Source organism: Oncorhynchus mykiss, chromosome 4, assembly GCF_057628025.1.
Source record: "Oncorhynchus mykiss isolate SJ-2025 chromosome 4, ASM5762802v1, whole genome shotgun sequence".
Taxonomy (NCBI): domain Eukaryota; kingdom Metazoa; phylum Chordata; class Actinopteri; order Salmoniformes; family Salmonidae; genus Oncorhynchus; species Oncorhynchus mykiss.
The window spans coordinates 11097853-11122541 of NC_143025.1; the positions used below are offsets into that span (position 1 = coordinate 11097853).

Here is a 24689-nt window from a genome sequence, read left to right on the forward strand (position 1 = left end):
TTCTCTGCCTATATTTCATGGTTTGCCACTTTATGAGAGGCCGTGTTACATGTGCTTGAAATACGCATGAATGTTTTCTATTACAGGTTTTTATAGCTGCTTACAATCACCACACATTTGCTGCATTGGTATCAGAAGTCTGATAGCACTATGGCGTCTATTAAATGACCTTTTTCTTTCATTTTTTTTGTGTGTTGACGTTAAGGGGTCTACTACCAAATATATTTATATTTCATTAAACACATCATTTTTTTACCTTTATTTAACCAGGAAAAGCCCATTGAGACCCAGAGTCTATTTTTCAAGGGAGACCGGGACAAGAAGTCAGATACAATCAATACATTACAGAATTAAAACATACAACAATACAATACAACAGCATGATCCAGAATTTAAAAAAACATTTGCACTCCTCTGTAACAGTCTCCTATCGATATTTTGGCACTAACATATCTAGATGAAGCATGGATTGTAGACTATTCCATACGTCTGGTGCACAAGAAGAGAAGGCAGTCTTGCCTAATACTGTGAATGTCCTGGGGACTTTAAGTAGCAACCACCTAGCAGACCGGGTATGGTAACTGCTGGTGGTGAAGGAGACCAGACTACAGAGGTAAAGAGGCAGTTTACCCAAAAGGGCTTTGTTGATGAAAACATACAAATGTATCTTTCTGCGCATATAAAGTGAGGTGCAGCCTACCATTTGGTACAATGTGCAATGGTAGGTGAGTGACTTGGCATTTGTAAAAAAGCGCAAGGATGCATGATAAACAGAGTCCAGTCTCTGTAAGACAGAGGAGGCTGCATGATAAACAGAGTCCAGTCTCTGTAAGACGGAGGAGGCTGCATGCATATACAGCAAGTCACCATAATCAATTACAGATAGAAAAGTGGCCTGAACAAGCTTCTTTCTAGCCATAAGTGGGAAGCAAGCCTTATTACAAAAATACAATTTTATTTAAGCTTTGTCACAAGATTATCCATATGAACATTAAAGGATAACTTGTCGTCCAACCAAATACCTAGGTATTTGTAGGATGACACTTATTCAGTGAATAAGCCACCAGATGTGACAATGCTAACATTCTCTGGCTCTGGTAAAGGTCAGGACTTTAGTTTTTTGTACATTCAAGACCAGTTTGAGGCCATAAAGGGAGGCCTACAGTGACTGAAAAGCAGTCTGGAGCTCTTCAACAGCCTGAACCAGAGAAGGAGCACATGACTAGTTGACTGTATCATCTGAATATAGATGTAACTTTGCTGGTTGCATCCCATTTCCCAAAACATGAATAAAAATTGAGAACAACACAGGAGCTAAAATGGAACCCTGGGGCACACCTCTATTTATCACAAGAAAGCTAGACTTGTGATTGTCAGTATATACACGTTGTGTTCTGTCAGAAAGATAGTTCCTAAACCAATTTACTGCACCTTCACTGAGACCAATGTTTCTGAGTCTAGCTTGCAACATTTTTTGATCAAATGCCTTTGATAAATCCACAAACAGAGCAGCACAATGTTGCTTTTTATCAAGTGCATTACTTCGAAAAGTATTTTATTTTGATACATCAGTCTTTTAGATAATGTTTTTGTATTTTAACGTATCTTTATCTCCTTTTATGAGCTGAGGGTGGACACTATCGAACAAAACAAACATTTATTGTGGAACTGGGATTCCTGGGAGTGCATTCTGATGAAGATCATCAAAGTTAAGTGAATATTTATAATGCTATTTCTGACTTCTGTTGACTCCAACATGGCGGATATCTGTATGGCTTGATTTGTTGTCTGAGCGCTGTACTCAGATTATTGCATGGTGTGCTTTTTCCTTAAAGTTTTTTTGAAATCTGACACAGCGGTTGCATTAAGGAGAAGTGAATCTAAAATATAACACTTGTATCTTTTATCAATGTTTATTATGAGTATTTCTGTAAATTGATGTGGCTCTCTGCAAAATCACCGGATGTTTTGGAACTACTGAACATAACGCGCAAATGCAAACTCAGATTTTTGGATATAAATATGAACTTTACCGAACAAAACATGCATGTATTGTGTAACATGAAGTCCAGCATGTCACATGTCAAACCAGAGGGAGAAAAAAACTCTATATCACCTTTACATCGATGACGTCGTCCCCACAGTGACCGTACGTACATATCCAAACCATAAGCCACGGATTACAGGCAACATCCGCACCCAACTAATGGCTAGAGCTACCGCTTTCAAGGAGCGGGACACTAATCCGGACGCTTATAATAAATCCCGCTATGCCCTCAGCTGAAGCATCAAACAGGCAAGGCGTCAATACGGGACTATGATTGAATCCTACTACACCGGCTCTGATGCTCGTTATATGTAGCAGGGCTTGCAAACTATTACAGACTACAAAGGGAAATCCAGCCGCGAGCTGCCAAGTGACGCGAGCCTACCAGATGAGCTAAATGCCTTTTATGCTCACTTCGAAGCAAGCAGCACTGAAGCATGCATGAGAGCACCAGCAGTTCCAGATGACTGTGTGATCACGCTATCCGTAACCGATGTGACCAAGACCTTTAAACAGGTCAACATTCACAAGGCCGCGGGGCCAGATGGATTACCAGGACGGGTACTCAGAGCATGCGCGGACCAACTGGCAAGTGTCTTCACTGACATTTTCAACCTCTCCCTGACCGACTCTGTAATACCTACATGTTTCAAGCAGACCACCATAGTTCCTGTGCCCAAGAAAGCGAGGGTAACTTGTCTAAATGACTACCACCCCGTAGCACTCATGTTGTTAGTCATGAAGTGCTTTGAAAGTCATGAAGTGCTTTGAAAGCCTGAAACCTTAGACCCACTCCAATTCGCATACCGCCTCAACAGATCCACATTTGACGCAATCTCAATCACACTCCACACCGGCTTTCCCACCTGGACAAAAGGAACATCTATGCGAGAATGCAGTTCATTGACTACAGCTCAGCGTTCAACACCATAGTGCTCACAAAGCTCATCACTAAGCTAAGGACCCTGGGACTAAACACCTACCTCTGCAACTGGATCTTGGACTTCCTGACGGGCGCCCCCAGGTGATAAGGGTAGGCAACAACACATTTGCCACAACACGGAGCACCTCAGGGTTTTGTGCTTTGTTCCCTCCTGTACTCCCTGTTCACCTGTGACTGAGTGGCCAAGCATGACTCCAACACCATCATTAAGTTTGCTGACGACACAACAGTGATACGTCTGATCAACGACAACAACGAGACAGCCTATAGGGAGGAGGTTCCACTGCCAGGACAACAACCTCTCCCTTAAGAGACAAAGGAGCTGATCGTGGGCTACAGGAAAAGGAGGGCCGAACAGGCCCCCATTCACATTGACAGGCTGTAGTGGAGCGGGTCGAGAGTTTCAAGTTCCTTGGTATCCACATCTCCAACAAACTATTATGGTCCAAACACACCAAGACAGTCGTGAAGAGGGCACAACAACACCTTTTCCTGCTCAGGAGACTGAAAAGATTTGGCATGGGTCCCCAGATCCTCAAAAAGTTCTATAGCTTTACCATCAAGATAATCCTGACCGGATGCATCACCGCCTGGTATGGTAACTGCTCGGCATCTGACCGTAAGGCGCTACAGAGGGTAGTGCGTATGGCCCAGTACATCACTGGGGACAAGCTTCCTGTATATAGCCTCCGTATTGTTATTTTACTGTGTTACTTTTTATTACATTTTTTACTTTAGTTTATTAAGGTCAATATTTTCTTAACTCTATTTATTGAACTGCATTGTTTTAAGGGCTTGTAAGTAAGCATTACACTTGTTGTACTCGGCGCATGTGACAAATAACATTTGATTTGATTTGATGGAGTAAGACAGTGTATAACCATCTATTTGCATATCCTACGCTCCAAACAGCCAGGGCAGGTCCAGAGAGACACAAGGCTCCTTAACTTCAAAGCAAATACCTGAAATTCCTTTGTCTTTCCAAATTGTCTGTATTTGCAGGCTTTTTCCACCCCTGCGTATCTTGCTCTGCGGATACACTGAGACACGAGTTCACACACAGACCCCCAATGGATTCCATCTTTGTGGATACACTGAGACACTCTCTCACACACACACACACACACACACACACACACACACACACACACACACACACACACACACGATAGATTCCAGATCAGAGGGGGAATTTATTGCATTCTGTTTCGCATCACGTCCCTGGAATGTGGTACTCAGGCTACAGGCCTCATAACCCCGAGCTGATGAATTTGAGGAAGTTTAAGGAGGCATGATGGGATGCAGACTCCGCTGGGGGTGGAGGGGGTTTGACAGAGCGCTTCCGGAGTGGTGCTTGGCGTTAATGACAAGCTGCCCTGTTGCTTAAAGCAGTGTTAGTACAGCTGTGGTGTGTGTGTGTGTGAAGCGCATCTGGAGCACATCTTTAGGTTTTTTTCCTGACTGCCCCCTCGCTCTTTTCACTCAACCAAATGAACAACGATTGCACGATATGCAAGGAAGCCAGGGTGAATTAAATAGTTCATTATTGTGGAGAACAGATTAGCTTGATTGATTGGCTTTTGAGAGTTTGGGATGTTTAGAGTTTACACCTGTTTAGAGTTTATTCTTCCCTCCATCTCTTTGTTTTTTCACTTGACCTGCTGCCTCTTTGCAGCCAAAGAATAAATTGCATCGCCACTTGCTAGAAAAAAAGAGGCCCTTTGGGATCTTCTAGTCCAGAGATTTTGGCCAGAAAAGCTATGAAAATTATATTTATTTAAAATATGAAAGAATGTTCAATTTTTTCAGCAGATAATTACTAAACAATGCAGACAATATTGGTTTACACAGGCAGTCCAATTCTGATCTTTTGACCAATCAGTTTAGCTCTTTCTACAATAATTGGGCAAAAGATCAGAACTGGGATGCCTGTGTAAACGTAAGCGTAAGGAGAAGACAAGAATCTATTTTATTTTGGAAAGTGGCGGGTTTGTGCAGTGTAGTAATGGAAATAGGGCCCCGAAACATCACTGAAGACACGCATGTGCGCATGCACAAACATACAGTTGACAGCATAACAGGTTGTATTCGTGACATAGTTTACTTTAATTAATGTTGTAGGGATCATCAACTAGATTCAGTTCCGGTTAAAAATGTTCTTTAGCAGATGGTCGGAGTGCAGGAACATAATTACAGATCAATTGTAGACTGTAAATTGACCGCAAGAAGCCCAAACATATCTAATATTTGACTAAAACATAATTTCAAAACTTGCTTACATTTGTATACAATCATGTCTATATTATGTATGGGAATACTTGGGAACAGATTTCCTTAAATTACAATCACTTGGAGCTGATTATTGTTTTTATAGTCTTTTATGTCCAACCATAAAAAAATGTATTATAATCATTTTTGGGCTCAAAACTTGGGAGGCCAAATAAAAGCCTGTGGGCTACCAGCTGGGGTACCCTTTTGTAGGAAATGACGAACAACGATGTGTAGCCTTGCCTTTTCTGAAACTATAGTGCCCCCTGGAGGACATCATCTCAAACAACCATACTAGTCCCGTTGTATCGCTTACAGCATCATATCAACTGCAGAGACTTCTTATGTCTATCAGTGGAGGCTGCTGAGGGGAGGACAGCTCATAATAATTGCTGGAACGGAGCGAATGGAAATGGAAACCATGAGTTTCCGTTATCACCATATCACCAACCATTATCGCGAGCCCGTCCTCCCCAATTAAGGTGCCACCAACCTCTTGTGATGTCCTATTGTGTTCTGTTATGAACATTGTTAAATTATACATCAATAATCAGTTGATAGAGAACAAATGTGTAACTACTTGCAACAATTGCACAAAACTACTGTTTAAAGATTGATGTAATGTTTTATTACAGGGTTCTTTCTTAAGCGATTTACACACATTAAAGAATAGAAAAAGAAAAAAAACAACAACTCCATATCCCCCCATGATCATGGATCTGGTACTGGGATACAAAGCCCTGTAATTTGCTAGCAACAATGCTTCAAGTGTAAAGTTGTAAAATGCCCTGTTTCTTACAGTATGTGTACACAAAAATGACCTGAAATACTGGGAGCAGTACAGTATGATGGCTAGTTATTGAGATAAGCTCCGGTCATTTGATTTTCATTAATTGTCATTTCATGATGTTATCATGGCGTTTTGTTCATACTTACATGGGCTATTTAAGTGCTATACAAATTCTATCACTTTGACAATGGAACCAAAAACAGTCACTAAGCAAGCTGTAGTTTTAACATGTAAAAAAGACAAACTGTTGAAATCTTAGGAAAAATTTAAATACGCCAAAACACGCTCAAAAACATTTTGATAAAAACGACTCCACCTTCCCCACAGACATTTAATTATTAGTGTCAAGTGTGCAGCTCCTTTATTCCTTCATATGAAAGCTATTTTAATCTTGCTGTTCATTTCCCTCTGAGGCTATCCAGGTAGTATCAAGATCTGTGCAGCACCTGCTCTGAACTAGGTTGTGTTCATTAGGGGACGCAATAGAAAACCTTTCAAAACGCTTTGCAACAGAAAACAAAAATGAGCCTTTCGTATTGGACAGGTCCAGGTAGGCCCTCGCCGTTTTATAACCCTGGTGTCTGTGTAAAAACAAGCCTGCCTTTCCTGTTTTCTTTTGAGTTGGTCAACAAATGCTGAAGACGCAACTTGGCACACTGAGGGCAACATTGCATTAATGTTCCAGCAACCATGAGTTTGTTGAATGTGGGAATGGGGGCTCTACTGGTTCTCGGCGGCTTGGTTCTTCCTCTCCTGCCAGTCTTTCTCCCGCATGCTCAGTTCTGCCTCAGTGAAGGACGCTGGGCCCCAGTTAGTGATTTTCTGAGGCCCCTTCGAACCTGAGAAAACAAATCGAAAGTTCACTCACATCAGTGCAGACAAAGGAAAGTTCACTCACATCAGTGCAGACAAAGGAATGTTCACTTACATCAGTGCAGACAAAGGAAAGTAAATGAGGAAAGGAAGCCACTTTAGATTATTGAGATGCACCCAGAGAGGGTGAACAAAAAAACAACACAACAGAGGGAAGAATGAAGAGAGAGTATTGATAAAAGGAGGAAAGTGTACAGTAATATAGTGTCGTGTTACCTGGTTGAACGAGGCGGACTAATCCCTCATGGTGGGCCACTTTATGTTTCCAGGTCCTGGTGTTATTCGCTGCATCCTCCAGTTTCTGCACTACCTCCTGTGACAAACAAAGAAAATACGATATCAGTTGTTTTTTTGATAGTGAAACAGGACAATCCATGGCTCATCTGTGGAACTCTACTGCCACCTACAATTGTCATCTGGTACTATTTGCTTCACAAGGAACCCACCGTTCTAGCACCCCCTACATGTATAATTAGGTATTGTTCTAGCACCAGAACTCTAGCATCCCTGTTCCAGCTGAACAAAATGAGTCCTACTCCTGAACTAAAAATAATTGAGAATCTTTGGTCTAAGTACATTTTAGTCCAAAAATAGGCAGTGGAATCTTTGTCCTGGAAACCAGCCCTAAAACATGCCTAACCTGGTATTGCTCTAGTGCCCCCTGCCTCTCTTTCTCTAGCTGTTCCAGCTGCAGCATGGCGGCCTGCAGGGCATTCTCCTTGGCCGTTCCCTCTTTCCGCAGCTCCTGCTTCTCCACCTCTGTCTCAGAGATGGCCCTCTGCTGGTGGAGGTGGATCTGTTCCAGCTCAGCCCGCTTGACAGCCTCCTCCTCTAGTAACCTGGAGAGACGTACATTAAGTATAGGGAACAGCCTCCTCCTCTAGTAACCTGGAGAGACGTACAATTAAGTACAGGGAACAGCCTCCTCCTCTAGTAACCTGGAGAGAGGTACATTCAGTACAGGGAACAGCCTCCTCCTCTAGTAACCTGGAGAGAGGTACATTAAGTACAGGGAACAGCCTCCTCCTCTAGTAACCTGGAGAGAGGTACATTAAGTACAGGGAACAGCCTCCTCCTCTAGTAACCTGGAGAGAGGTACATTAAGTACAGGGAACAGCCTCCTCCTCTAGTAACCTGGAGAGAGGTACATTAAGTACAGGGAACAGCCTCCTCCTCTAGTAACCTGGAGAGAGGTACATTAAGTACAGGGAACAGCCTCCTCCTATAGTACCCTGGAGAGACATTCTTTAAGTACAGGGAACAGCCTCCTCCTATAATAACCTGGAGAGACGTACTTTAAGTACAGAGAACAGTTAGTTCAGAATGTGTAATATATAAACAAAAGGGATATGTTGATTAAAACAATTATATTGCATACATATCCATCCTTAGGGTATACACACACACACATACAAATTCCCATTGAGAACACAATGTGAAAAGTGCTGATCCCAAAGAAGCACAAATGTCAGCACAGAGGAAGAAAGGGTTTCTGGACGGGAGGGACTGTTGCCTATGTCTATGTAGGAAACATGTAGATGCCTTGGTGTGTGTGTGGCCCCCTTGTGTCTCATTGTATCCACAGAAATGGAATTGTGTGTGTGTGTCACCCCCTTCCACATTGACTCACTCCACTTGTCAGACAATTACAGTGACTCTAGTCAGAGAGACAATCAAGTCCATCAATTCATCTCAAGAGTGTGCATGTGCGCATATGTACAGTCTATGCCTGCCTATGTGTCTGTGTGTTGAGCACCGACCGGGCCTGGAGTCTGCGGACCGTCTCCTCGTCCTGCCTGGCACGTTTCTCGTCCTCCAGGGCGTCCTCCAGGCGGTGGTACATGTCCTCCAGCTCATGGACGCGCTGCAGGTACTGCTCCAGCTCACTGGACTTCTGAGCCACCTGCTCCTCCATCTCCTGTCGCACCTGAAGACCGGCAACAAGACAATGTAGAAAGAGCACCACAGTTCACCTGAAGACCGGCAACAAGACAATGTAGAAAGAGCACCACAGTCCACCTGAAGACCGGCAACAAGACAATGTAGAAAGAGCACCACAGTCCACCTGAAGACCGGCAACAAGACAATGTAGAAAGAGCACCACAGTCCACCTGAAGACCGGCAACAAGACAATGTAGAAAGAGCACCACAGTTCACCTGAAGACCAGCAACAAGACAATGTAGAAAGAGCACCACAGTCCACCTGAAGACCGGCAACAAGACAATGTAGAAAGAGCACCACAGTTCACCTCAAGACCAGCAACAAGACAATGTAGAAAGAGCACCACAGTCCACCTGAAGACCGGCAACAAGACAATGTAGAAAGATCACCACAGTTCACTAAAACTAAATATATTGGTGCTCTTGGACCTGAGGAGTCAGTGCTTAGTAGGTTGTAGCACTGATAGAAGGGGTTGGTTGGTTAGCAACAAAACCAAAGCGTGCACAACTATGGAGAAAAACAGACGGAGTTGGCTTAAGACTGTTGACAACAGGAAAAGTATATTTAGTCTGCAAATGTTTCTTGAAAACATACATTTGCACAATGAGCACTTGTTGTCTCTCAAATATGTTGTTACAGTTGGTTAGCTAGCTAGCGAATCCGTCAAAACAAGACATGGTATCAATAACGAGATACTTTTGGTCACATAATGTATGTGGACACCTGCTGGTCAAACATTTAATTTCAAAATCATTTGCTGCTATAACAGTCTCCACTCTTCTGGAAAGGCTTTCCACTAGATGTTGGAACATGGCTGTGGAGACTTGCTTCCATTCAGCCACAGGTGCATTAGTGAGGTCGGACACTGATGTTGGGCTGTTAGGCCTGGCTTGCAGTCGGCTTTCCAATTCATCCCAAAGGTGTTCAATAGAGTTGAGGTCAGGGCTCTGTGCAGGCCAGTTAAGTTCTTCCACACCGTCCTCAACAAACCATTTCTGTATGGACCTCACTTTGTACACAGGGACATTGTCATGCTGAAACAGGAAAGGGCCTTCCCCAAATTGTTGCCACAAAGTTGGAAGCAAAGAATCATCTAGAATGTCATTGTATGCTGTAGCGTTAAGATTTCCCTTCACTGGATCCAAGGAGCCTAGCCCGAACCATGAAAAACAGCCCCAGAACATTATTCCTCCTCCACCAAACTTTACAGTTGGCACTATGCATTGGGGCAGGTAGCGTTCTCCTGGCATCCACCAAATCCAGATTTGTCTGTCAGACTGCCAGATGGTGAAGAGTGATTGATATGGCAGCGAGCTTTACACCACTCTAGCCGACGCTTAGCATTGCGAATGGTGATTTTAGATTTGTGTGCGGCTGCTCGGCCATGGAAACCCATTTCATGAAGCTTCCGACGAACAGTTCTTGTGTTGACGTTGCTTCCAGAGGCAGTTTGGAACTCGGTAGTGAGTGTTGCAACCGAGGGCAGACTATTTTTACACACTTTAACACTCAGCGGTGATGTTCTGTGAGCTTGTGTGGCCTACCACTTTACGGCTGAGCCGTTGTCGATCCTAGACGTTTCCACTTCACAATAAGAGCACTTACAGTTGTCCGGGGCAGTTCTAGCAGGGCAGAAATTTGATTAACTATTGTTTGTAAATTGTTGTAAAGGTGTCATCCTATGACGGTGCCACGTTGAAAGTTACTGAGCTCTTCAGTACGGGCCATTCTACTGCCAATGTTTGTCTATGGAGATTGCGAGGACGTGTGCTCAATTTTATACTCCTGTCAGCCACAGGTGTGGCTGAAATAGCCCGAATCCACTAATTTGAAGGGGTGTCCACATACTTTTGTTTATATAGTGTAAAACGGGCTGAAACGAGCCACCTACGATTCCCCACATGGCAGCTTGTTGTCCTTGTTGCCAGCTATTTGACCTTTCATTGATGCACGTTGTCAGCCAAGCAGTCTATTTAACTCACTTATTGAATCTAATATGGCTGAACTATCCCTTTAATAGAACTAACTTAACCCATTGTGTCTTCTCTTTCATATATTTATTGGAGACCCATTGTATCTTGTAACCACTCATTTGAATTTTGTATCCTATGCCCACTAACTTCCTACCATTCAGTCCTACCCTTCAGGCTATGAAAATGAATTATGTGATGATTGGAAACACTTGCCATCGCTAATGCTAATCTGTAAACGTTCCCTTCGTTTTTTTTTATACATATAACAAAGAAAAGAGGAAGCAACCCTTCTGGATACTTCCTGAAACAGAGCAGACATTGGCCTGAGATCATGAAATAATCTAACACCTTATTAAGCTGAGAGAAATAACTGTGAAACCTTATTGATGGCAGTCCTGTGAACGGAGGATGACATTTATAAAGTGTGTCAGTAGGATGTGTGGAATAAATGTCAAAAGTTATGAGCTTAGGGGTATATAGATGGGAGGATGAAAGAACTAGAAAGTTGCAATCATTTTCATGGACCCAAGAATTTACTGAATAAATTAAAGAGAACCTGCTGAACAAGCTGAATCAGTGGTTAGGGACAACTTCTACCTACTCAATGAAGTCTCACATGGTGCAGGACAACTTCTACCTATTCAATGAAGTCTCACAGGGTGCAGGACAACATCTATCTATTCAATGAAGTCTCACAGGGTGCAGGACAACTTCTACCTATTCAATGAAGTCTCAACGATGCAGGACAACTTCTACCTACTCAATGAAGTCTCACAGGGTGCAGGACAACTGCAGGACTACTTCGACCTACTCAGTGAAGCCTCACAGGGTGCAGGACAACTTCTACCTAATCAATGAAGTCTCACAGGGTGCAGGACAACTGCAGGACAACTTCTACCTACTCAATGAAGTCTCACAGGGTGCAGGACAACTGCAGGACAACTTCTACCTAATCAATGAAGTCTCACAGGGTGCAGGACAACTTCTACCTACTTATTGAAGTCTCACAGGGTGCAGGAAAACTTCTACCTACTCAATGAAGTCTCACATGGTGCAGGACAACTTCTACCTATTCAATGAAGTCTCACAGGGTGCAGGACAACTTCTACCTACTTATTGAAGTCTCACAGGGTGCAGGACAACTTCTACCTACTTAATGAAGTCTCACATTGTGCAGGACAACTTCTACCTATTCAATGAAGTCTCACATGGTGCAGGACAACTTCTACCTACTCAGTGAAGTCTCACAGGGTGCAGGACAACTTCGACCTACTCAATGAAGTCTCACAGGGTGCAGTGTGTATCTGTAATTCTGAAGTAGCCAGTGTAAGGAAACATTTGCCAACTAAAAGTGTGAGGGGGCAATTTTGTTAAAGTCAATTAAGTAGCCGACCACACAAGGGGTAGTAGTCAGTAGTCAGGTGTAGTTTACAGTAGAAACATATTCTCCTTTGACCGCTAAATTGTGAGTAGCTAGGTAGGTACCATTTTCTCCCTCTCCAGGTCCATCCTGTAGCGATCCTGTTGTTCAGTCTGGGTCTGCAGGAGTCTCCTCTCCTCCTCCGCCGCATTGGCCGCCGCCTCCTCTAGTTTCTGACCAATAGAAGAGGGGACAGTCGTTACATAATTGAAGACAGATACACAATCTTCTCTCCGTCAAAGTTGAGTGCGTTTCTGAATTGAAAATCACTTCCTGAATTGAAAATTAAATCTACCCAGTGCAATGCATGAACTAAATTCTTAACCTAAGCTAATGGATATGCGGCTTTGTAAACAAAACTATCTGAAAAGCTCCTAAATAGGAAGCAAGCACAGCACTGACGTCTGACTTGGCGTCGTCACAGCAGAAACAAACGTATTGTAAAGATTTCCCAATGTCATCTTGTGCTGACAATGCATAGAAAGGAATATAGCTTAGTGAGTTGTATAATTTTTTTATTTCTAAATGAGCGATTTTTTTACTCAACTTTTGTTTAGAAGGGGCATTATTTAGTTGGTACATCCATTTTTGGACTTGTAAATTAATTATATGTACACAGTGACTATTGAAAAAAAAATACTTGGATGCGTAATGAGCTTAGTTCAACTGTAACACCCCCCCCCCCATCAGACCCCAAAATCTAAGTTTGTTTTACTCCATTGTTTGTAAACAATGTAAAATGTAAATCGACATTGTGTGCAGACTCAAAACATTGTTAAAACCATCATTTTGATCTCACAGATGGTCAGTCCCTGCATCCATAGCTCTGTCTATGAATTTGAGAGTGGTTACATTTCTACAGCCCCATAGCTCAGGTGTTTGGGTCATTTTTGTTATTGTTTGAACTGCAGATTTCCCCTTGGTTGTTAATCGGTGATTCCTCTAACATTTGACTCTTTCCATGCAGCTGTGACTTGTCATTTGACCTTTCTCATTCGTTACTCACTCACCATGGCAGGTTAGTGTGAAGTGACCAGCCAATCACAGTGGCTCTTGTGTACACGTGAATCCAAGGTTAAAAGGTTTAAAGAGGGTTGACCCTCAATCTCCAGTCCTGTGTGTATCAGAGAGTACGAGAGACGGGGACTTGTTGCACCTCAATGGGAGAATGTCTAAACATTCATTGTGCCTCTACTCCTCGATGCATAATGAAAGAACAACAAAGAGAGATTGTTTCCTCAGGAAATCCAATGATTGTCCACGGCTACACTATATGTGATACATTGGACAATAAAGTTGTATTGTAAGTCTTGTGTGAGTTTGTCCAAATGAATTGTCAAGGGTCTCATCTATAAGAGCTCAGCTACAATGGGTATCGAGGACAGGCACTGGCATTGAAATGTACAGCACAATCTCTCTACCAATCTCTACAGCGTGAATAAAACATGTTTGTTAGAACTATAAGAGTCAAATGCAATGACCACATAAGACAACATTTATGAATGTTATTTCACTCAATACTGGAACTGCCTTGTTAGTATAATCAGCTCAATAGGAGAATATTGTCACTATGTATTCCATGTTTGTTTGCTGATGAGTGAAATAAGGAAACATCTAATTTAAGTGACATTTCATCCATAATTAGAGACCCAACTGAGCAGCGATAATTGGATTTAAACTGTCAAACTGCATCAGAAGGTCAGACTAAAGAACTTAATCAGGATTAAGAGGTACTGTACAATTGAATCACGATTAAGATAGGTAGTGTAGCTGGAAAAAATGAGTTAAATAGAAGTGACAGCGCAAGACAGGATAAGTTGAGCTGCGGGACAGGATAAGGTGAGCTGCGGGACAGGATAAGGTGAGCTGCGGGACAGGATAAGTTGAGCTGCGGGACAGGATAAGGTGAGCTGCGGGACAGGATAAGTTGAGCTGCGGGACAGGATAAGGTGAGCTGCGGGACAGGATAAGGTGAGCTGCGGGACAGGATAAGTTGAGCTGCGGGACAGGATAAGTTGAGCTGCGGGACAGGATAAGGTGAGCTGCGGGACAGGATAAGTTGAGCTGCGGGACAGGATAAGGTGAGCTGCGGGACAGGATAAGGTGAGCTGCGGGACAGGATAAGGTGAGCTGCGGGACAGGATAAGGTGAGCTGCGGGACAGGATAAGGTGAGCTGCAGGACAGGATAAGTTGAGCTGCGGGACAGGATAAGTTGAGCTGCGGGACAGGATAAGGAGAGCTGCGGGACAGGATAAGGTGAGCTGCGGGGTAGGATAAGTTGAGCTGCGGGACAGGGGTTAGCTGAGCTGTGGGACAGGGGTGAGCTGAGCTGTGGGACAGAGGTGAGCTGAGCTGAGCCGCGGGACAGGGGTGAGTTGAGCTGCGGGACAGGGGTGAGCTGAGCTGAGGGACAGGGGTGAGCTGAGCTGAGGGACAGGGGTGAGCTGAGCTGAGCCGCGGGACAGGGGTGAGCTGAGCTGAGCCGCGGGACAGGGGTGAGCTGAGCTGAGCCGCGGGACAGGGGTGAGCTGAGCTGCGGGACAGGGGTGAGCTGAGCTGCGGGACAGGGGTGAGCTGAGCTGCGGGACAGGCGTGAGCTGAGCTGAGGGACAGGGGTGAGCTGAGCTGAGGGATAGGGTAAGTTATGTCGCCTACACAGAATTAAATTTGACCACTACCTTTTAAAACCATATCTAGCTTTATTTCCCAAACACAATTCTACCTAATCACAACTGCTTTCTTGTCTTTTAATCATTTTAATCATCTTTCAGGCTTAACAAACACTTTGTACTTTTTAGTTGCTGGGATATGAGGTAACAGGGCCTTGCATTACACCTGGGAAGCAAACGCTTCAATTTACTCAACTTGACATTGACTCAAATCACCCCATGGCCATTGGCTCAAATCACCCCATGGCCATTGGCTCAAATCACCCCATGGCCATTGGCTCAAATCACCCCATGGCCATTGGCTCAAATCACCCCATGGCCATTGGCTCAAATCACCCCATGGCCATTGGCTCAAATCACCCCATGGCCATTGGCTCAAATCACCCCATGGCCATTGGCTCAAATCACCCCATGGCCATTGGCTCAAATCACCCCATGGCCATTGGCTCAAATCACCCCAAGGAAAACATTTGTACTATTGTAGCACACAGCTAAATGGATGCACTTTCATGCTAGGTTTATGACCTCATATTTAAGCTAGAGACACCAACTGATGTAAAGCACCTTCAGAAAGTATTCACACTCCTTGACCTCTTCCACATTTTGTTTTGTTACAGCCTGAATTTAAAATTTATTAAATTGTGTGTTTTTTTTGTCACTGGCCAACACACAATAGTCCATTATGTCAAAGTGGAATCAGGTTTTTTGAAAATTTTACAAATTCATTAAAAAAACGAAACGCTGAAATGTCTTTGAGTCAATAAGTATTCAACCACTTTGTTGTGGCAAGCCTAAATAAGTTCAGGAGTAGAAATGTACTTAACAAGTGACATAATAAGTTACATGGACTCACTCTGTGTACAATAAGAGTGTTCAACATGGTTTATGAATGACTACCTCATCTCTGTACCACACACATAAAGTTACCTGACATTGAATATACCTTTGAGCATGGTGAAGTTATTAGTTACACTTTGGATGGTGTGTCAACACACCGAGTCACTAGAAAGACACAGGCATCCTTCCCAACTCAGTTGTAGGTGAGGAAGGAAACCGCTCAGGGATTTCACCATGAGCCCAATGTTGACTTTAAAACAGTTACAGAACAGAATGGCTGTGATAGGAGAAAATTGTGGCTGGATCAACACAATTGTAGTTACTTTACAATACTAAACTAATTGACAGAGTAAAAATAAGGAAGCCCGTACATCATAAAATATATTCCAAAACATGCATCCTGTTTGCAACAAGGCACTAAATTAATACTGCAAAAAATGTGGCAAAGCAATTCACATTTTGTGCTGAATACAAAGGGTTATTTTTGGGGCAAATCCAATATAACACATTACTGAGTACCACTCTCCATATTTTGAAGCATAGCGGTGGCTGCATCATGTTCTGAGTATGCTTGTTACTGTTGAGTACTGGGGAGTTTTTCAGGATGAAAAGAATTAACGGAATGGCGCTAAGCACAGGCAAAATCCTAGAGGTGGTTAAGTCTGCTTTGCACCAGAGAGATTAATTCACTTTTCAGCAGAACAATAACCTAAAACACAAGGCCAAATCTACACTGGAGTTGCTTACCAAGAAGACAGTGAATGTTCCTGAGTGACCAAGTTATAGTTTTCACTTAAACCTACTTGAAAATCTATGGCAAGACCTGAAAATGGTTGTCCAGCAATGATACACAACCAACCAGACAGAGCTTGAATACATTTTTTTTTAATAATGGGCAAATGTTACACAATCCAGGTGTGGAAAGCTCTTAAGAGATTTATCCAGAAAGAATCACAGCTATAATCGCTGCTTCTACAAAGTATTGACTCAGGTGTGTGAATACTTAAATGAGATATTTCTGTATTTCAGTTTTAACAAATGAGCAAAAACAGGTTTTCAGAACGTCATTATGTGTAGATGGATGAGAAAAAAATATATTTAATACATTTTAAATGCAGGTTGTAACACAACAAAATGTGGCATAAGTCAAGGGGTATGAATATGTTTCGGGATTCATCCAATGGCATTGAGGAATACACCACCTCAGTCATAGTCTTCATCAGTAAGTGCATCGATGACATTGTCCCCACAGTGACTGTACGTACATATCCCAACCAGAAGCCATGGATTACAGGCAACATCCGCATCGAGCTAAAATCTAGAGCTGCTGCTTTCAAGGAGCGGGAGACTAATCCGGACGCTTATAAGAAATCCCGCTATGCCCTCAGACGAACCATCAAACAAGCAAAGCGTCAATACAGGACTAATATTGAATCCTACTACACCGGCTCTGACGCTCGTCAGATGTGGCAGGGCTTGAAAACGATTACAGACCACAAAGGGAAACCCAGATACGAGCTGCCCAGTGACGCGAGCCTACCAGACAAGCTAAATGCCTTTTATGCTCACTTTGAGGCAAGCAACACTGAAGCAAGCACGAGATTACCAGCTGTTCTGGATGACTGTGTGATAACACTCTCGGTAGCCGATGTGAGCAAGACCTTTAAACAGGTCAACATTCACAAAGCTGCTGGGCCAGACGGATTACCAGGACGAGTTCTCAAAGCATGCGCGGACCAACTGTCAAGTGTCTTCACTGACATTTTCAAACTCTCCCTGACCGAGTCTGTAATACCTACATGTTTCAAGCGGACCACTATAGTCCCTGTGCCCAAGGAAGCAAAGGTAACATGCCTAAATTATTACCGCCCCGTGGAACTCCCATTGGTAGCCATGAAGTGCTTTGGAAGGCTGGTCATGGCTCACATCAACAGCATCCTCCCGGACACCCTAGACCCACTCCAATTCACATACCACCTCAACAGATCCACAGATGATGCAATTTCAAATCGCACTCCACACCGCCCTTTCTCACCTGGACAAAAGGAACACCTATGCGAGAATGCTGTTCATCGACTACAGCTCAGCATTCAACACCATAGTGCCCACGATGCTCATCATTAAGCTAAGGACTCTGGGACTAAACACCTCCCTCTGCAACTGTATCCTGGACTTTCTGACGGGCCGTCCCCTCCTGTATTCCCTGTTCACCCACGACTGCATGGCCAAACACGACTCGAACACCATCATTAAGTTTGCTGACGACACAACAGTGGTAGACCTGATCACCGACAACGATGAGGCGGCCTATAGGGAGGAGGTCAGAGAACTGGCAGTGTGGTGCCAGGACAACAACCTCTCCCTCAATGTGAGCAAGACAAAGGAGCTGATCATGGACTACAGGAAAAGGCGGGCCGAACAGGCCCCCATTAACATCGACAGGGCTGTAGTGGAGCGGGTCGAGAGTTTCAAGTTCCTTGGTGTCCACATCACCAATGAACTATCATGGTCCAAACACACCAAGACAGTCGTGAAGAGGGCACAACAACACCTTTTCCGCCTCAGGAGACTGAAAAGATTTGGCATGGGCCCCCAGATCCTCAAAAGGATATTATACAGCTGCACCATCGAGAGCATTCTGACCGGTTGCAATACCACCTGGTAGGGCAACTGCTCGGCGTCTGACCGTAAGGCACTACAAAGGGTGGTGCGAATGGCCCAGTACATCACTGGGGCCAAGCTTCCTGCCATCCAGGACCTACAGTTGGAAGTTTACATACACTTAGGTTGGAGTCATTAAAACTCGTTTTTCAACCACTCCATACATTTCTTGCTAGGACAACTACTTTGTGCATGACACAAGTCATTTTCCAACAATTGTTGACAGATTGTTTCACTTATAATTCACTGTATCACAATTCCAGTGGGTCAGAAGTTTACATACACTAAGTTGACTGTGCCTTTAAACATTTTGGAAATTCCAGAAAATTATGTCATAGCTTTAGAAGCTTCTGATAGGCTAATTGACATAATTTGAGTCAATTGGAGGTGTACCTGTAAATGTATTTCAAGGCCTACCTTCAAACTCAGTGCCTCTGCTTCACATCATGGGAAAATCAAAGGAAATCAGCCAAGACCAACAGAAAGAAATTGTAGACCTCCACAAGTCTTGTTCATCCTTGGGAGCAATTTCCAAACGCCTGAAGGTACCACGTTCATCTGTACAAACAATAGTACGCATGTATAAACACCATGTGACAACGCAGCCGTCATACCGCTCAGGAAGGAGACGCGTTCTTTGGTGCGAAAATTGCAAATTAATCCCAGAACAACAGCAAAGGACCGTGTGAAGATGTTGGAGGAAACAGGTACAAAAGTATCTATATCCACAGTCCTATATCGACATAACCTGAAAGGCTGCTCAGTAAGGAAGAAGCCACTGCTCCAAAACTGCCATAAAAAAAGCCAGACTACAGTTTGCAACTGCACATGGGGACAATGGTCATACTTTTTGGAGAAATGTCCTCTGGTCTGAAGAAACAAAAATATAACTCTTTGGCTATAATGACCATCGTTATGTTTGGAGGAAAAAGGGGGATGCTTGCAAGCCAAAGAACACCATCCCAACTGTGAAGCACGGGGGTAGCAGCATCATGTTGTGGGGGTGCTTTGCTGCAGGAGGGACTGGTGCACTTCACAAAATAGATGGCATCACGGGGAAGGGCAATTACGTGGATATATTGAAGCAACATTTCAAGACATCAGTCAGGAAGTTAAAGCTTGGTCGCAAATGGGTTTTCCAAATGGACAATGACCCCAAGCATACTTCCAAAGTTGTGGCAAAATGGCTTTAGGACAACAAAGTCAAGGTATTAGAGTTGACATCACTAAGCCCTGACCGCAATCCTATAGAAAATGTGTGGGCAGAACTGAAAAAGCGTGCGCGAGCAAGGATGCCTACACTTTGACTCAGTTACACCAGCTCTGTCAGGAGGAATGGGCCAAATTTCCCCCAACTTATTGTGGGAAGCTTGTGGAAGGCTTCCTGAAACGTTTGACACAAGTTAAACAATTTAAAGGCAATGCTACCAAATACTGATTGAGTGTATGTAAACTTCTGACCCACTGGGAATGTGATGAAAGAAATTTAACAACAAAAGAGTAATCAATGTAAGATCTTACATCTGTAGAGAGAAACAATTTCCCTCTGCCTTCCCACTTTTTTTCCCACGGTTATGGGTGTTCCAGCAAACAGACTAACTGGAAGTCATGAGTATAACTTCACTAACAATCTAAGAACCATTCACACCACCTTACTGTGCTGGCTTGGATGTTCTCTCTTCACATTGTCCTTTTCACATTGTTGATGCATAACTAGGCCAGCACAGTCTAGCTCAGCTCAGTAGTGTGAAAAAGGCATAGTAGAAAAGGGAGGACTTTGACCGTTGTGAGTGGGCTGTCTGGGCTCACCTTCCTCATGGCCTCCAGTTGCAGCTGCTTGTTCTCGTTGGCCGTCTGCAGCTCTCTCATCCTAAGCTCCAGCTCCTCCTGCTCCGCTTGCTGTTTCTGCCTCAAATCCCGCCGCTTCTGAAGGGACTCGCGGTGCGGCACTGCCCGTCCCAACTGCAGCAGACTGAGACACATCTGGATGGCTGAGATGGAGAGGAGACATACCAGACCGGGGTCAGTTCCAAGGCTGGGAAATATTCAGTATAGGCAAACGTTGTGGCACGTTGCAGATAGAAATGTGATGAGTAAAGCTGATACGATTCCTTATTCTACATTTCAGAGAGGCATGTCTATTCTACATAACATATTTATATCTGAACATTCTACAATGTTGTGCTCTGCTGAACACCCTGTACATATACCTATCAACCAAGTCTAAATGTCCATTCCATGCTTTCCATAATACTAAAAGGAGATAAATTACACTGAGAGAATTGTCCTACCCTGAATCCATTCCTGTTTCCTCTTCTTATCCGACGCGTTGATCTCATAGCTTTTGTCTGAGCATTTGACATAGAACAGGCACTTCTTTCCTTCCTTATCTGGTAACGACTGCAAAGACAAATTCTGAAATAAATGTCACTCTTTCACCAACGTACACTGAGTATACAAAACATTAGGAACACCAGCTCCTTCCATGACAGACTATCCAGGTGAACGCTATGATCCCTTATTGATGTCACATTTTAAATCCACTTCAATCAGTGAAGGTGAAGGGGAGGAGATTTTTAATCATTGAGACAATTTGCAACATGGATTGTGTGCAATTCAGAGGTTGAATGGGCAAGACAAAATATTTAAGTGCCTTTGAACGAGGTATGGTAGTAGGTGCCAGGCAGGCACACCGGTTTGTGTCAAGACCTGCAATGCTGCAGGGTTTTTCACGCTCTACAGTTTCCCATGTCAAGAATGGTCCACCGCCTAAAGGACATCCAGCCAACTTGAGACAACTGTGGGAAGCATTGAAGTCAACATGGGCCAGCATCCCTGTGGAATGCTTTCGACACCTTGTAGAATCCATGCCCTGACAAATTGAGGCCTGTTCTGAGGGGGTGCAACTCAATATTAGGAAGGTGTTTCTCATGTTTTATACACTCAGTGTATATTACTAGTTAGGTTAAGGTGTAAAATGTATGTATGAGCCTTGTTTGTTGTTGTTTAGTGTTCCTTGCCTCGACACAGCAGTTTGCATTCAGCACGATGTCGCCCTTCTTCTCAGCCAGGTCCTCACTCACATAGTAGGATATGGAGTTGGGCCTCAGGAGGAACCAGCGTTCTGTCCAGTTCTTCCTCTTGTGGCCCTTTTTCATCATGTAGCCCTGCATCATGAGAATACAGTGTGTTTGTCTTCTTTTTCATTTATTTTTTGTAATGTATCTGTCGGTTTGTGTTAATATCTGTGTTGAGATAATGGGATGGCTCCTGTCAGTTTAACTGCTTAGTTGACCACTGCACAGCCAACACGATGAGTTTGTGGTGTTGCATATGAGATTCAAATTGTCAATATTCATGTAGTCCCTATAACATGGCTCCCTACTACACTCGACTGACCATCGCTTTGGTATGCTGTGTTTAAAAGCTCACTCCATGCTACAGTATTGCTAGTACATAACACAGGTCAACACTATCCATCAATCGTGGTCACATGGAGGACGATAATGTGGTTGATGTCAACATCGTGCCAAGATATGGAGATATAAATGGGTCTGATGCCAACCTGTTTGAATACATCAAGGATGAGCTCGTGGAAGACCTCGGTGATGCCCATGGAGAGGGTCTGGCGGTCCACGCCCTTGCTGAAGGTGCCCGTGCCCACCAGGGTGATGAGCTCCCAGGCACTCAGTCTCTGCTGCTTGATGCTCAGCTCTAGCTTGTAGTCCTCAAAGCGCTCCTCCACCCAACTGCCACCCATGGCCTCTGTCAACTTGCGCAGGAAGTACTCGATCTGACCGAGGTGGGGAAGAAACACAGGTGAGTACACAGACAGGTCAGCATACCCACACACCAACAAAGAAAATACCCATACTTCCTTTGAAGTGACACAATCTGTATGTTACAGTAGGGAAAGGGGATACCTAGTCAGTTGTCCAACTGAATGTATTCAACTGAAATGTGTCTTCTGCATTTAACCCAACCCCTCTGAATCAGAGAGGTGCATGGGGCTGCCTTAAATCGACATCCATGTCTTTGGCGCCCGGGGAACAGTGGGTTAACTGCCTTGTTCTGGGGCAGAACTACAGATGTTTACCTTGTCAGCTCGGGGATTCGATCCAGCAACCTTCCAGTTAATGGCCCAAGTCTCTAACCACTAGGCTACCTGCCACCTCTACACTCTAACCACTAGGCTACCTGCCACCTCTACACTCTAACCACTAGGCTACCTGCCACCTCTACACTCTAACCACTAGGCTACCTGCCACCTCTACACTCTAACCACTAGGCTACCTGCCACCTCTACACTCTAACCACTAGGCTACCTGCCACCTCTACACTCTAACCACTAGGCTACCTGCCACCTCTACACTCTAACCACTAGGCTACCTGCCACCTCTACACTCTAACCACTAGGCTACCTGCCACCTCTACACTCTAACCACTAGGCTACCTGCCACCTCTACACTCTAACCACTAGGCTACCTGCCACCTCTACACTCTAACCACTAGGCTACCTGCCACCTCTACACTCTAACCACTAGGCTACCTGCCACCTCTACACTCTAACCACTAGGCTACCTGCCACCTCTACACTCTAACCACTAGGCTACCTGCCACCTCTACACTCTAACCACTAGGCTACCTGCCACCTCTACACTCTAACCACTAGGCTACCCTGCCACCTCTACACTCTAACCACTAGGCTACCTGCCACCTCTACACTCTAACCACTAGGCTACCTGCCACCTCTACACTCTAACCACTAGGCTACCTGCCACCTCTACACTCTAACCACTAGGCTACCTGCCACCTCTACACTCTAACCACTAGGCTACCTGCCACCTCTACACTCTAACCACTAGGCTACCTGCCACCTCTACACTCTAACCACTAGGCTACCTGCCACCTCTACACTCTAACCACTAGGCTACCTGCCACCTCTACACTCTAACCACTAGGCTACCTGCCACCTCTACACTCTAACCACTAGGCTACCTGCCACCTCTACACTCTAACCACTAGGCTACCTGCCACCTCTACACTCTAACCACTAGGCTACCTGCCACCTCTACACTCTAACCACTAGGCTACCCTGCCACCTCTACACTCTAACCACTAGGCTACCTGCCACCTCTACACTCTAACCACTAGGCTACCTGCCACCTCTACACTCTAACCACTAGGCTACCTGCCACCTCTACACTCTAACCACTAGGCTACCTGCCACCTCTACACTCTAACCACTAGGCTACCTGCCACCTCTACACTCTAACCACTAGGCTACCTGCCACCTCTACACTCTAACCACTAGGCTACCTGCCACCTCTACACTCTAACCACTAGGCTACCTGCCACCTCTACACTCTAACCACTAGGCTACCTGCCACCTCTACACTCTAACCACTAGGCTACCTGCCACCTCTACACTCTAACCACTAGGCTACCTGCCACCTCTACACTCTAACCACTAGGCTACCTGCCACCTCTACACTCTAACCACTAGGCTACCTGCCACCTCTACACTCTGAGAGGTGAGAGCTGTTGGGCAATGGTGATGGTCTTTCACCAAAGGAGTACATCAAATATAACAGTGGATCTGAACAATACTTCTTTACCTATAACCTACTCCCTTATTGTGACAGAGGTAGAGGTATCGTTGATACGGAAGAGGAAAACAATGTTATATCACGAGTTTCAGACTGATTATCTGTACAACTGATCTGTTAATAATCAAACTAAACTTCGCACAAAGTCAGGTTTGTGTTGGGGCTAAATGTGCCAGCATTAGAGCCCAGGTCATGTTCATTGGGACACTTGACAAAAACGTTTTAAAACCTTTTACAACAGAAAATGGAAATTAGTGTTTGTTATTGGACAGTCCCTGCCTGTTTCAGTCGGTTTTCCTCTGTTTGGTGCCCAATGAACACAACCCCTGTCCAATCTCACCTCCTCAGTGACGATGGCCAGTGGGTATTTCTCTTCAGACAGGAAGTTGAAGATGCACCAGATCTTGAAAGCGTCTTCGTCAGAGATGAGGAGGTGGGTTCTGTTGAGGTTCTTACGGGCGCACAGGGTCCAGCACATTCTGTTAAAGTCCTGCCGGTCAAAGTTGTCCTGGACCTGCAATTAGGAACAGTCTCAGGTCAGGTCACTTGGCTGAAGACCAGCATTTTTCATATGAGAAAAAGACAACAAAAGGCACAATAAGTTGACTCTGTACTAAGGACATCTTCACTCTTCTCTTTATACTACAGTTAAGGTT

General features: G+C 44.3%; 1 protein-coding gene across 2 annotated transcripts in view; it reads right to left on the reverse strand.

Moving 5' to 3' along the window:
• Window positions 1-5863: 5863 nt before the first annotated feature.
• Window positions 5864-24689, reverse strand: part of LOC110521276 (switch-associated protein 70) — a 34773-nt gene continuing 15947 nt past the window's right edge. Inside the window, exons 3-12 of one of the 2 annotated variants that reach the window (XM_021598731.3) lie at window positions 24374-24547; window positions 21990-22217; window positions 21445-21591; window positions 20716-20824; window positions 20234-20415; window positions 12322-12429; window positions 8682-8848; window positions 7562-7760; window positions 7138-7234; window positions 5864-6887 (exon numbers count right to left, since the gene is read on the reverse strand). In XM_021598731.3, coding sequence (XP_021454406.2) covers window positions 6769-6887; window positions 7138-7234; window positions 7562-7760; window positions 8682-8848; window positions 12322-12429; window positions 20234-20415; window positions 20716-20824; window positions 21445-21591; window positions 21990-22217; window positions 24374-24547 — 1530 coding nt within the window. In that variant the 3' untranslated portion in view covers window positions 5864-6768. Of the gene's footprint in view, window positions 6888-7137; window positions 7235-7561; window positions 7761-7941; window positions 8105-8681; window positions 8849-12321; window positions 12430-20233; window positions 20416-20715; window positions 20825-21444; window positions 21592-21989; window positions 22218-24373; window positions 24548-24689 lie in introns of those variants that run through there. The other variant, XM_090233423.1, reaches the window with a different exon arrangement.